The following is a 13,118-nucleotide window of genomic DNA, read 5'->3' on the forward strand; positions in this document are numbered from 1 at the left end:
AGAGGCCCGGGAATTCAGTCCTGGCTACGTAAGGAGTTTGAGGTCAGCTTTGGCTACATGAGACCCTGTTTAAGAAACAATGTGAGCGTTACCTGCGGTAGAGGCTCCAGTTACTTGTGAGACTGGATGGACAAGGAAGGACCACTGTCCTGGTGGGAGAAGCAGAAACTGTCAGCAGGGAGCCTATGTACGTAAAGTCAGAACAGGCTAAACAGGATATGAGCAGGATACAGTATGACATGAGCCGGGGCTCAGCGGTCTCTAAGCGCCTCAGAAAGTTGTGTAGAGGGGCGAGAGCTTGGGGCTGGAGATGCCAGTGAGAAAGATGAATTCTTGTGGCTGAGTAGGCTGTATGGGAGACACAAGAGACAGAGCGGCAGCTGATGTGGCCAGGACGTGAAAGAATGTCAAGTGGGCTTTGATTCCGGCCCTACGGTGTCTAGGATTTAGCAGCCGTTGTGCCACGTGCTATTGCCACTGCCTAGAGGCCAACCGAAGTCCCATATGGGGGCCCCAGCCGACAACACGGTCCCTATGGCCAAGTTTCAAATACCCCTGCCTCCTGGCACAGTCCTCCCCCACACCCGCGGCCTCCCTGGAGCGCCAGCCACTCTGGAATTGGTCCTGCAGGGGTTCCCCCAGGCCTGGTCGTTCCCACAGACGTCCCAAGGGAGCATTCCCGCGGGCCCAGCGGTCGCTAGGCTGCAGGCTGGGGCCCTGGGCCTCTCCGCTGGGCTGGCAGAGAGCGGTGCAGGCGGCAGCGCATGGCGGCAGAGCCCGGACGCTCGTGGACTCAGGCGCGCGGCGCGTACGGCGTTAGAGAGGCGCTGAGGCGAGGCGTGGGCCGCCGGCTGGAGCCGAGCTCGCAGCCCAACGGGCCGGTTCCCGAAGATGCCCGCGCCCCGGGCCGCCTGGCTCGCCTGCGTGGCCAGCTGCGGGTCGAGGCGGCGGCGCGAGCCGAGGCGCCGCGACTGCTGCGGGTGGTGGAGCGCGCGGGCGCGCGGGCCGGGGCGGCGGGGACCGGCGACAGGAGCGACGCGCGCAGCAGCGGCTCAGTGTGCTCAGTGTGCGGGGAGCCGCGCGGCGGCGCCACCTACCCGGCGGGCGTCTTGGAGGTGAGCGAGCGGCGGCTGCAGGAGGGGCTGGCGGCCGTGCGCGCGGAGCTGGGCGCGGGGCTCGAGGCACTGCGTGTGGAGCTGCGGAGCGAGCTGGACGCCCTGCGCGCCCTGCTGCCGCCGCCACCGCCGCCGCCCGCCCGCCGCGAGCCCCGCGGTCCCGCCCTGCTGCGGGCGCTCGGCACGGTGAACGCCTTGGTTTCGTCCTCCAGGGCCACGGAGAACGGCCCGGACGTCCCCGCGGACAGCTTGGCGAACCGAGCCGTGGCCCGCAAGAACCACAAGAAAACTCCAGTGCCTCCAGCGGCTGCCCAAGGCGGCGGGGATTAAGGGGTTCTGGCGTCCCCAGAAGGGGTGCGGTGCTCTTACAGGATTCCCAGATGCCGCCAGCTGACATTCCATTATTTAGAGGGTGAGCGGCAGAGGTTGTGTAGATAGTTTGGCGGTGTGGTTGATGGCCGCCCGGGACTGAGTCTGGGCTGTAGAGCCCCTTTTGGCCTTGGAGTTGGGGAAGAATCTGGACCAGAGTGGCACTGCCTGAGAGGAGTAGCTGGAGGAGCTAAGGGATCTGCAGCCTTGAGCTTGTCTTTTCCTTTAAAGTCCTAGAGAGCAGGCAGAAGCCCTGTGCACTAGAATAGTGTCAACTATGCACTGTGTAACGGACTTTAGGGACCTAGGTAGCTGAGGACAGTGCCACTTCAATATACCCTTCTACATGGCATGAACGGCACATCGCTTTTACCACCACTCGACTGGTGATGGGGGCCACCCTTCTGTTGTGGTGTTATCAGTATCCCCTTGGATCAGCCTCAGACACTGATAAGGAGGATATTTACACTCTTACTTAGCCCAACTCCAGCTTCTCTTTAGAAAACTCTCCACGGGGCAATAGTTCAGCAGGCGTGGTCTCACAGCGCTTGCTGTCTCTCACAAAACCAGCCGCCTTGGTGCCTCCTGTTGAAGCCTGCTTTTCCTTAAAGACTGTCCTCGGAATCTCAACCTGGGTCATCATTTTAATTGGACACGGGAACTCCCCTTGTTGATCTCCCAGATTGTTTGTATAATAAAATGCAATTTCTGGAATAGGTGGCATTTCTAAGGTGTACTGACTCTCCCTTCCCAGGAGACTCAAATAACAGGTTGTTGCCAGTGGGTATCTTGAGTGGGTCTCAGTTTTGGATGCTGTTTCTATGGCCTTGGTGGGCAAGAGGACAGTCACTCAGGACAGGAACATTGAGGCTGCAGCGAGGCTAGGGAGGGTTCTCTACCCACCATCGCCTTGACCACTAGGCACAACCCTTCCCAGCCACATTAGGCCCAGATCACTGTGCGTGATTTATTGTGGAAGTACTATTGTGGAGTCATTGCTGCATCTTAGGGACCCTGCCAGAGCCTCAGGCCAACTCCCAAGCCCAAAAGAGCCAGGTGCAAACCTGGCAGGGCAGGGACTGATGAACGGACAGATGCTCCGGGAGAGGCCGATATCCTTCGCCCTCCAACAGGCTGCTGGGGGCGGAAATTATCGGTGAGCGGTCTGGGGTGCAAACCTGGTGGCCCAGTCTGGGGCACAGCCTGGAACTGGACTACCTGAAGGAGGGCAAAGATGGGTCAAGATGTAACTGGGCAGGCAGAGAAGGTAGGGGTGACAACTGATACTGGGAAAGAACCTGGTCGTGGAGGAGGGGCAGTGGCTCCCACCTGCGCACGTCCAATGGGTACCGTGTTTTCAAAGACAGTCCAGAGCACTGCCGGCTCACAGCCCGGCGTAGTCAGAGACCCAGAGTATCGGTAGTAGCGGGAGAGCCCCACAGCACTTGGCAGCAGAGAGGCCAGCGCAAAGGTAGACGTCAGATTCACAGAGAGCCCTGGATGGTGGGCGGAAAGCTGCAACTCACCTCTCCTGCTCTCGCTCCTCACCCACATAACTTCCAGCCCAGATGGGACCCCACAGCTCCTTACCAGAGGAAGATAAGTTTTTCAGGCCAGACACAATGGCAGAGAAATTGGTATTGTCCTTGTCCTCCTCCTGTGGAAGAGTTTTAGTAAAAGATGTTTTGGTGTTCTTTCTCTTCCTATTCCCTCCATCTGCCTCTACTCTGTGTGTGTGTGTGTGTGTGTGTGTGTGTGTGTGTGTAAAGGTAACGTAGGAATAACTGGGACACCATTGGTTGGGAAGGACGAAATTGGAGGGTCTGGGAGATCTGTGGGTGAGGAAGATAACCTGCCACGGGGTCCACCAACACTTCATTCCTAAGGCCCCCACCCCTGGACATCTAGACATGAACTGTCCTCGGGGGTCATGGCCAGTTTCATTTATAGGGGTCTCCTGCCACTTCCTACATCGTGTGTAGAGCCGCCTCTGCTTTGTTCACGAGGATTTGGACTCCTCTGTGTATCCCATTCTTATAGATGCTTAACCTGTGTGTATGTGTGTGTGTGTGTGTGTGTGTTGGGGCAGGGTGTGAGCTCTTCTGAGTTCCCTAAGCCTTCCAGACCTGAAGATCCCTGGTCCCTCCACACAACTCCAAGTCCCTCTTTCTGGAAACATGCATGGGCCACAGCCCCTTCCTCACCACCAACAGCACAGCCAGTATAGCGAACCCATCTGGTTGGCTCCGTGCCTCCCACATGCTCTGGTACTTTGTGTTCATGTGGACCATGTGCATCTAGGGATACAAACCAAAGGTGGTGTCCAGGTGCTCTCTGGCCCCGTGCCCTGCCCCCGTGCCCATTTCCCTCTGGTCCCTGCTGCACCCACCTCCATAGAACCGTGCTTCTCATCCACGCTGTGCTCTGAGCCTTTGCGCCCTGGGCTGCCCCAGTGGAAGTGCAGCTGCAGTAGCCGGTACTCTGGTGATGGGAGCCCAGCCCCTCGGATGGCAGGGCAGTTCTGCTGACAGGAACTTAGTCGCAGAAGCACTGAAGGCAGGGAACACATGAGAGCATTCCTCCCCAGCAGTCTCCCCTGGGTAGGAATGACTGTCACTGGCAGTTTTGGTTATAAGGACCTTGACTCCTTTCCAGCATCTTCGCATCTAGACATGAATCTCAGGGGTCATGGCCAGTTTCATTTATAGGGGTCTCCTGCCACTCCCTACACTGGGTGTAGAGCCGCCTCTGCTTTGTTCACGAGGATTTGGACTCATCTGTGGATCCCATTCTTATAGATGCTTAGCCTGTGTGTATGTGTGTGTGGGTGAGCTCTTTTGAGAAGCTGGTGTCCTAGCTCGCCTGTGAGTCCTCATGCCTGTGTATGGAGAGATTCCTATAAGCTGTGTGGATTCCTGCCTTAACCTCACGATGCTGACCTGTATGGCCATCATTCTCCAGGATCCAAGGACCTTGAGGTGCTGAATCATAGCCTTGGAAGACGAAGGGCTTAAGAGTGTGGTCCCTCTGGACCCATCGAAGGTCAATGTTGATAGGAGACTGGGTCAGGCCCCCACAGGCAGGTGCTAGCTCCTTCCAGTGGGCGGGACCTGAGGGAACAAGGACTGAAGTCTACAGCAGGAGTCTAGGAGGCAGTTTGGGGGTTCAATGAGGGGGGGTTGCCATGTGCCCAGATGCCCTCCCTCCCTCTGTCCTCCACACACCTGGCTGCAGTAGCGTCTATCAGACTTAGCTAGCAAGATAGAGAGATAAAGTAGGAGGATCTGGGACGTGCTGCATACTCATGCTGAGGACCATCCTAACACACACATGGTCTAGCCACACCCATAGGCTCACAGACCCTGACAGCAGACACACAGAATCACAGCGTGCCTGCTGCCTGGTTCCTTTAGAGCACAGGAGCTGACAGAGACCAGACAGATCCACATAGCCTATTACAACTGTTCTCACCACACTTGGGGTCTTGGGAGTCGTAGCACCAGGTACCTACAAACAGGAGGCAGGGACTGAGCTGAGAACCACTATGTGGTTCTTTAAAGTTCTAGGCTGGCCTCGGACCAGAAATGGAGCCGGGTTAGCCAGCAGAGGCTGTTCCCTTGTCAGTGTGTCTCCTCCCAAACCTGTCCCACCACCAGTGGGTAGATGGTGTCTGGTAGCTCTAAGATGACATAGGCAGAGCCTTGGTGCTCACCATTGGAGTCCACCTGTGCCGCCAGTTGTATGAGGAGGAAGCAGAGCAGGAAGCCCAGGGGCCACATGGTGCTGCAGTGGCTGACTCTGGAATGTTCAGCCAGGCTACTTAGAAGGCTGCTCTGTGTTCATTGGTAGGTGAACTAGAGGTCTGGAGAAGTCCTGCAGACATACTGAGGTGGGGCTAGAGTGGGTGGAGACTAGGTACAGCCACTAAGAATGGAGGTGGGCTGGAGCCCAGACTTCAGAGCTGCAGCTGCCAGTTAGTGGCTGGCATTACTCCTGAAGGGTGTCTGGTTGTTACTCTCACAGCAGTGAAAATGGGTGACAGAGACCAGGAATGACATGCCAAAGCCACCGTCAAAGAAACTAGTTCAAGGGTTGAGGGCACTTTGGATTCTACTGCCCAAGACTTAAGAGGCTAGGATAGGAGGCATGGGTGTCTCTTGCCTTGCTGAAAGTTTGAGACTCCAACCCCTGTTCCACAGTCATGTCCACGCTTGCCTACCTACTGATGCTCCTGTCTGAGGACTTCCCTAATTAAAAAACAAAAAAAACCAAAACGGTCTTGGGAGAAGCTGCAGGCCTGTTGTGGTGCGGGCACTGCAGTGGATCAAGCCCCTGGCATTCTGGAGGACGTGTCTGACTCCTTGGCTTCCTGATGGGACATGTGATCACTTGACAGGAGTTCTGCACGTGGGCACCATGTCTGTGGGTGTGAGCAGGTTAGGCTGAACAATGACTACCAGGGAGTAGGCTGGAGGGCTGCTGCCCCTCTCAGTGTTCCCATAGCCCAGGGGAGGTGGGGTATAGCTCAGTGGAAGAGTACTTGCTTAGCATGTCTCCCTGGATTCGCCCTCAGCACTGCAAAAACCAATAGCAACTGCTTGAGGACCAGGCTCCTCCCTGCAGAGAGGAAAGGGTGGTTACCCGGGCACCCTGCGAGCTGGTAGCTCCTATCCCTACCAAAGGCCTCAGCAGGTCCAACTTCCTACCAGCCTTTGTGATAGCCTGCTGTCACTGTTCCTTCTGAGCTAGGGAGAGCTGGTTAGGACAGTGAACTTGATCACATCTGGAAGTCTAGTTCCCGAGTTTGAGGAGGGTTCTTGCATGTATGGGTTGCTAAAACATACACCCAGGCACAAACATACAAATACTATGAAAATTAAGATATGTGAAGGGCATGAAGGTGCACACCTTTGTTACACATGGTTTTAAAAAACACTACAACCTTGCCCAGGAGCTGCGGCACTACCAGCCCCTCCTGGCTCCCTTGTTTCACTCGGTTTAGTTCCTGGATCATTGCAACCCGCCCTAACCCAGCTTCCTTTCCTACCCACCTCTGTCCCGGGAGGGGTTGAGTTACCAGCCCACTCCCAAGACCCTAGAACCCACCTTAAAAGACACTCTCAGCCTTGTTACCTTGACTGCAAAGCACAATTGCTGGGTGCAAACATCTCCTGCCTAGAAATGCGTGCTCTTTCCAATTTATTATCCCTGTCTCTCCTTCCGCCCTAAACTTAGTGGCTAGTTCCAATTAGCCCCTGCCAAACATCTTTGGCAACCTGCCTGGAGCAGAGGTCGAAAGCCCTAGATGCCCCCGAGATCTTACATGGTTGCTGTGTCCCTTTTCCTCCAAAGCATGGCAGAAAAGCCTTCTCTCCTTCCCTCTTAGGATCCATCTCCAGGCAGGAGGTATTTGTGCCAGCAATTGTGCTTAACAGTCAAGGTAACAAGGCTGAGCCTTTATATCAGCAGATTCTAGGGTCTTGGGAGTGGGCTGATAACTCAGCCCCTCCAGGGACAGAGGTGGATAGAAAAGGAAGCTGGGTTAGGGCAAGTTGCAATGATCCCAGAGCTAAACTAGGTGGAACAAAGGGGAACGAGGAGGGGCAAGGCAGTAGCCATAAAGTGTTTTTTAAAACTACACCTTAATTTCAGCATTTGGGAGGCAGGTGGATCTCTGTGAGTTCAAGGCCAGCCTGGTCTACCATAGTGAGTTCCAGGACAACCGATGCCATGCCATGCAGAGACTGAACGAAAACACACACACACACACACACACACACACACACACACACACACACAGAGTTTTGTTTATAGACCCTTCTCACCCCAACAGGCTGCAAGTGCCACAGTGTTTGGGTGGAGGGGCTCCAGCCCAAGCAAATCGGCTGTTATAGAATCTCAGGACTTCTGGAAAAACAAGATCATATCATCCAATCTTTTATAGATGGGAATCTTCTCAGAAGACTCAGGCCTTTCCAGCCCTGCAGGAGGAGGCATTGTCTAGCCTAGCCCTGGGTGTATGTAGCCAGCCACAACCCTCTGAGAAGCAGCTCCTGCTAGAAGGAGCAGCTTACATCCTCCGAAATGGCTAGATAAAAGTCCCCTGCCCTTCCCTGCTCAGCTTATTTCACACTGGTCGCTAGTAACCAGATACACCAGCCCTGACACTGACTGTAGCAAAACTTCAGAGGGAGTAGTGTGGCCCCTTGTCAGGTACCCTGCACAAAGCTGGAAGCTCAGCCATCTGGTCCTCAACCAAGGGATGTCAGAAGCCAACTGGATGCCTGTAAGGGCTGAAAACTTAGGAGAGCCCTGTCAATCAATGGGGCTGGGCCACAGCAAGAACTGACCATGCTTTTTCCATAACACGTTTATTTGGCATTGGATGAAATGGTTCTCACAGCATCTTAAGAAAGGATCAATGCCAACCTGACCAAAAATACACCCAAACTAAAACCTTTAATGAAAGGAATATGTAAAAACAGGCATTGAGACAATGTACAGTATCAAATTCCACTTCAAGGCAGGTCAGAGGGTACCTGGCCTCTCAGAAGAGGTGGCAAGGCAGTCCTGGGCAAGAGGCCTCCTAGGAGCCTATCCCTCTGGGGCCTTGTGGGATGGGCGAGGAAACACAAACCTCAGCAAATCCTGGATTTGGGATTATTCATCAGTAAACTGGCAGACCCCAGTGCTTGGAACTGGAGTAGCAATTGTCCGAACAGCCCCAAACACAGGCATTCCATGCACCCTGATGGCATGGGGAACGGATCCTCGCAGTCCTGACAGGCCTAGCTCTGCAGCACCAGTCCACTTTAGGTCACCCTCTCCCCTGAGCCTCCTATTCTCAACCCCAACAGCCATTTGGTCCCCACTTAAGTTCCAGTCTGTACATACAGTCTTCTGAGGCACTGGTGTGTGGTCCTTAGGGCTCTTTTGGGTGGCCTGGCACCAATACAATTCCCAACTGTTCCTCTGGAGCATGGCTGCCCAGTGCCCAGCACTTAGTACTTGCTGCTGTTCTCAGCAGAGGGTGTGGGGCAAGAGCCTTCTGGCAGAGGGACAGCTGTGGCAGCTGGTCTGCGGGCTCAGACACGGGGCAGACTATCATAACCCCCTCAGCCCTGGGATCTGGTCTGATCCAGATCAACAGAACTAGAGGTCAGCACCCCACGCCTGGTCTCACCTGGACAGGAGTCGCACTGCAGCCCCACCTACCACAGCCCAGAAGCAGCTTAGACAGAGGTGGTAGAGTGGTCCAAGGGCAAATGGCTCATGCGGGGTATTGGCCCTGTCCTGAGCTCCTGTGAGCCATCACCGCCTGCAAACATTTGGCCACGTGAGGACACACACAGATACAGAAAGACTCAGACATCCAACATAGAAAAGACACAAATGTGCTAAAAATGCACAGAACCTTGCTTAATCTCCAAACCCTAGAAATGCTAAAGGCCCATGTCGGGAGACAAGACCACTGCATGGAGCTGGAGCTGGCAACAGGGTCCTTTGGGCAAAATCCCCAGGTACCCCATTGCTGTGGAGGAAATGGGAGGCATGAATGTGGCTGGTAGACGCTGGGCTCCAGCAGTGTCTATGGCGAAGTGGACTCAGACGACACAACACAGGCTGTCCACCTGAACCATTCTCTTCCCAGACAACCCCTTATGGCACAGATGAGGTGAAGGGGCATGGCTAGACACAGTGGTCATTCGCCAGCAAGCAGAGCACAGGAATCCAGGGTGTGGCAGAGAAAAGCCAGCATGCCCCAGCCCTGCACAGGGGCCTAGAGTCTACTCCTGGGGAGCCATGCAGAGGAGTACCATGAGAGTGCTAGGAATGAGCAGGGCCTCCTGCTGCAGTGCTGGCCTCAATGGAAAGCTGCAAGTGGTGTGGCCAGTTCAATTTCCTCCCAGGATCGACCGGCACCTTGGAATTCAGATGGACCTGGGCAGGAAGCCCCCGAGAGCCAGTGCAGCAGCTGCGAATACCTTCCCCAGAAGTCCAGATGCTCTGCCGCCTCTAAGCAGCCACTAGTGCTAGCTCTACTGTGTCTACACTGGCTGATGACTGGCTTCGAAGGGTGAGAGTGCAGAAACAAGCCCATCCAAAGATGTGTGTGAAGCCCACTGCCTCTGCTCTCTTGGAAATGTGTGGTAACACCTGTCATTCCACCATTTAAAAATCAAGGCTAACAGCCCTAGGTTAGGACCGTCGGGCACTTGCTCCTCCGAGTGCCTGGCTTCAGTTTCTATGTACACACCTACTGCTGGCGGGGATGTGGCAGTTGAGTAGGTCCAGGCTATGACAGGACCCCTTCATGTCCCCCACTGAGATAGGTGTCTTCTGAACAAGAAACATACACTCCTAGCCCACAGGGGGCCACAAGTTGAGCCACCTAAACCACAGTATTGAGGGAGCCACGGGGGAGGCGCCCACCCCCTGGTGGTGCGTCTGTAGCTGGGGTACTTCCACTCTGGGCAGGATCAGGAGGCACCAGCAGGGCACTGCTACTGTCTGTAGAGTCTTCCAGATCTGCTAAGGAGGTCTCTGCAGGGGGCAGCGGCTGATCCAAGTGCCTGGGCAATGCACCTTCAATGCCACCATCTCTTGGGGTTGGGAGGCTGGTCTCCACGGGCTCAAAGGCATCATCATCTGTGGGGGAACAAAAGGATGTCAGAAGTAAATGAAGGCCTGGGCAGATTAGGATTCCTGTCCTAAACATGCCTTGATTTCTGAGTGCTCACAGGACCCAGGGGAGATACTTGCTTAATGTTCTGGCAGACAAAAGTTCATCTTGGCACCAGTTTATGATAGGTGAAATGCAGTGACCAACAGGTCAGAACAAAGAGGGAGCAGAGGGAAGCCACCTCTGCTCAGCAGGGACACATCATACCCAGGGCTGCAGCAGAACTATGGCAACTAGAGCAAGGGGGTGGGTGGGAGCAGGCATCCGTGAGAACCCGTGCCAGTAGAAATCCAGACCAAGGCACTCCTCAAATACCCTGCCTCATGTTTTGGGCTGTTTCTAAGTGCTGGCGATGAGGCCTAGGCTATGAACAGTCTCCAGGACTCCAACCCTGCCCTGAAGCCAAGGCTGGACAGAGTGGGGTCGTCTTGGCAGAAAACTTCCTATCTCAACCCCTTTGTGGTGTGAAGATCCAAAAAGGGCTTCTGTGCTAGGCAAATATGCTATCAGTTGAGCTGTGCCCCCAGCTGTGACTGTGGCCTCTTAGAGAAAGTTCTGATAATCTGCTCTGAAGGCAGCAATCATATTCTCATAGCCCTAGACCACAGCAGTGTTAAAAGTCCCACTTTGCTACAGAGTGCAGGCCTGTAATGAGCCAGGCGTGTTCCACACAAGAAACAGGTGTGTATGGAAGGTGACACTGGACACTCCTCGGGTCAGGTGAAGAACAGCAACCCTAAGGCAGCTTTCTGACACCACAGGAGGAGGAATTATAATGTGTGTTTATGATTCAGAACAAGCTCCTGAGCTGGGTCAGGACTTTAGAATTCCTAGTGCCCAGTCCACTGCTTCACAAAGACAGGCTGAGAGGTCCTGAGGGCTGTACCACTAATAGGTGCTCATAGGAGGGAGAGAAGGAACTCTCAACATCCCTAAGGAGGCCAGGACCAAGCACCTTCTGCAAGAGCAAACTTGGAAAGGGCCCTAAAGATTTGGAAGGCAGCCAGAAAGAAAAGAAGGTTCCCAGGTTCCAGCAAAGCCTGAATTCCTGATAGCTTGACAATTCCATATTCCCTCTCCCTAGGGTGAACAGGCACCTGCAGGGTCGTAGAACACACTGTCTGGGTTGATAGAAGCCTCATAGGGTGGCGGTGGATCATCCGGCTGGTCCATGTCTGGGTACTTGTAAGCTGTATAAGGAGGTGGAGGGTCGTGGAAATGGAAGGTCCCACCTTCCCCGTCGTCAGAAAGATGTAGTGGAGTGAGGCCTGTGCCAAACCCATCTGGGCCATAGTCAAAGCCAGGGATCCTCCGACCAAGGTTGAAATGGTGCACTGAGCCATCAAAACAGAGAAACAGGAGGGAAGCTGTGTGATTTGGAGCAGGCTGCTGGTTCCTAAGCCTCTATCCCAGAGTCACTAGCCTAGAACCCACCTGCCCTCTTGCCAGCCACACCCACCCAACATGTCACATGAGACCCTGATTTGGCCAGAACCTCTCATCCCTGGGTCTCTCCAACCAAAGTGTCCTCACCCCACTTATATGCAACCTATCCTAGCCCTGCCACTTGACTGCAAGAGCAACCTATATATTGCTATAGCCCCCGGGTCCAACTCACTTTTGGTTTCCATATACTAAAGAAGCTTCAGTGAACACCAAGGCAGATTAGGAGAACTGCTCCCAAGGCTAAAGAATCAGGGCGTTAGTGATGTCAACATCAACCATGCCCTAGGAAACACTGGGGATCCCTTCACCGAGCAAATGAGATCCCTTGTAGCTGCTGGCAACTTGCTCCCAGCCCTCTTATTGCTAAGGAAGAACATTCCAGAGAAGAGATGAGAAAGTCTCTGGATAAGAATTATCTCAGGTACCTGCTGTGGCTACTAATTATCGGAGCCTTCTCCTCATCATGAGAAGTGACTATTCAGGGATACTGTTCTTGATACAGAGCTGAGAGGGCAGAAGACCTACCCTAAACTTCAGCCTCTCAGGTATCCTACTTTTCTGGCTCCCAGGGTGGGTTCAGCCCTGAAGAAGGCACCTCATGTGGCTACAGAGGGACACCTTTCTCTCCTATCTTACCACAGACTCCACTCTGCAAGGATACAGCTTAGACAGTGGGGACCTGGAGACCTAGGAGGGCTGGGGAATGTGTGTGACTATTGTGGTCCTTGGAGGGCACTCACAGTTTGCTCCAATCAGGGACTCGATGCGCTCCCGGCGCCGCTGGCGCAGCCGGTGGACCATGAAAAGCAGCAGCGAGAGGATGAGGAAGGAGGAAATGCAGCTGACGACCAGGCGCATCCCACTAGCCATGGAGTCAAACAGGCTGCTACCATCTATGAGGAGGGGTAAAGAGGAGAAACCAGCTGTTCTGAGTGCTTGGGTTGGTCCAGGCTTCTCCTACACCCAGTAGCATTTACAATGCTCTTGACAATTTCTTAGTACAGAGGGCAAAAACAAACAAACAAAAAAAACGTTTCAAAATTGAGAAAACTAACACCACTGAAAAAGCAAGAGAGAGTAGGCACGCAGCCCAGAAGTCTCCAAAGGCGCTACACAAATGACAACACTTCTCTATTCGGGGACACAGTGGCCATCTGGCCCTGCTCCTGTTCTTTCTCGTCTGCCACTGTGTGAAATGTGCTGTAACTGCCACTAAGCAAGGAAAGAGACTTCTGTTCTTGACTGAGGTAGCTGGGCTGTGACATATCTTGCCCAGGTGCCTTCCCAAGGGTATGTGTGTCTAACAGCGACAGAATGACAATACAGGAAAGACTCCGCCTGAACTCTGAAGGGCTGCACAGAGGAGAGCTGCTACCGTGTCCTCCAATGACTGTGTGGCCCAGATTCACAAAGGACGGTCAACCTGCTCACTGTTCACAGCGGTTCTCACTGCAGCTAAGCAGAGAGAAGTGGTTCCCAGTGCATACTCGGTCCCACTGGACAGC

At 54.3% G+C, this 13,118-nt stretch overlaps 3 protein-coding genes across 3 annotated transcripts in view; 1 reads left to right on the forward strand and 2 right to left on the reverse strand.

The window, feature by feature from the left end:
* Positions 1-764: 764 nt before the first annotated feature.
* Positions 765-1,445, forward strand: FAM246C (family with sequence similarity 246 member C; the record flags this gene model as incomplete). Its single annotated transcript, XM_080919062.1, has 1 exon — positions 765-1,445. The coding sequence occupies one exon, from the start codon at positions 765-767 to the stop codon at positions 1,443-1,445; it is 681 nt and encodes a 226-aa protein (XP_080775188.1).
* Positions 1,446-2,489: 1,044 nt separating this feature from the next.
* Positions 2,490-5,263, reverse strand: LOC308422354 (carbonic anhydrase 15; the record flags this gene model as incomplete). Its single annotated transcript, XM_080918900.1, has 8 exons — positions 2,490-2,702; positions 2,814-2,980; positions 3,075-3,141; positions 3,689-3,781; positions 3,874-4,034; positions 4,424-4,594; positions 4,956-4,991; positions 5,197-5,263. The coding sequence occupies 8 exons, from the start codon at positions 5,261-5,263 to the stop codon at positions 2,490-2,492; spliced, it is 975 nt and encodes a 324-aa protein (XP_080775026.1).
* A 2,596-nt stretch (positions 5,264-7,859) lies between these two features.
* Positions 7,860-13,118, reverse strand: part of DGCR2 (DiGeorge syndrome critical region gene 2) — a 48,387-nt gene continuing 43,128 nt past the window's right edge. Inside the window, exons 8-10 of the mRNA XM_080918864.1 lie at positions 12,354-12,506; positions 11,265-11,501; positions 7,860-10,133 (exon numbers count right to left, since the gene is read on the reverse strand). Coding sequence (XP_080774990.1) covers positions 9,877-10,133; positions 11,265-11,501; positions 12,354-12,506 — 647 coding nt within the window. The 3' untranslated portion in view covers positions 7,860-9,876. The remainder of the gene's footprint in view (positions 10,134-11,264; positions 11,502-12,353; positions 12,507-13,118) is intronic.

Source organism: Micromys minutus, assembly GCF_963924665.1.
Source record: "Micromys minutus genome assembly, chromosome: 7".
Classification (NCBI taxonomy): Eukaryota; Metazoa; Chordata; class Mammalia; order Rodentia; family Muridae; genus Micromys; species Micromys minutus.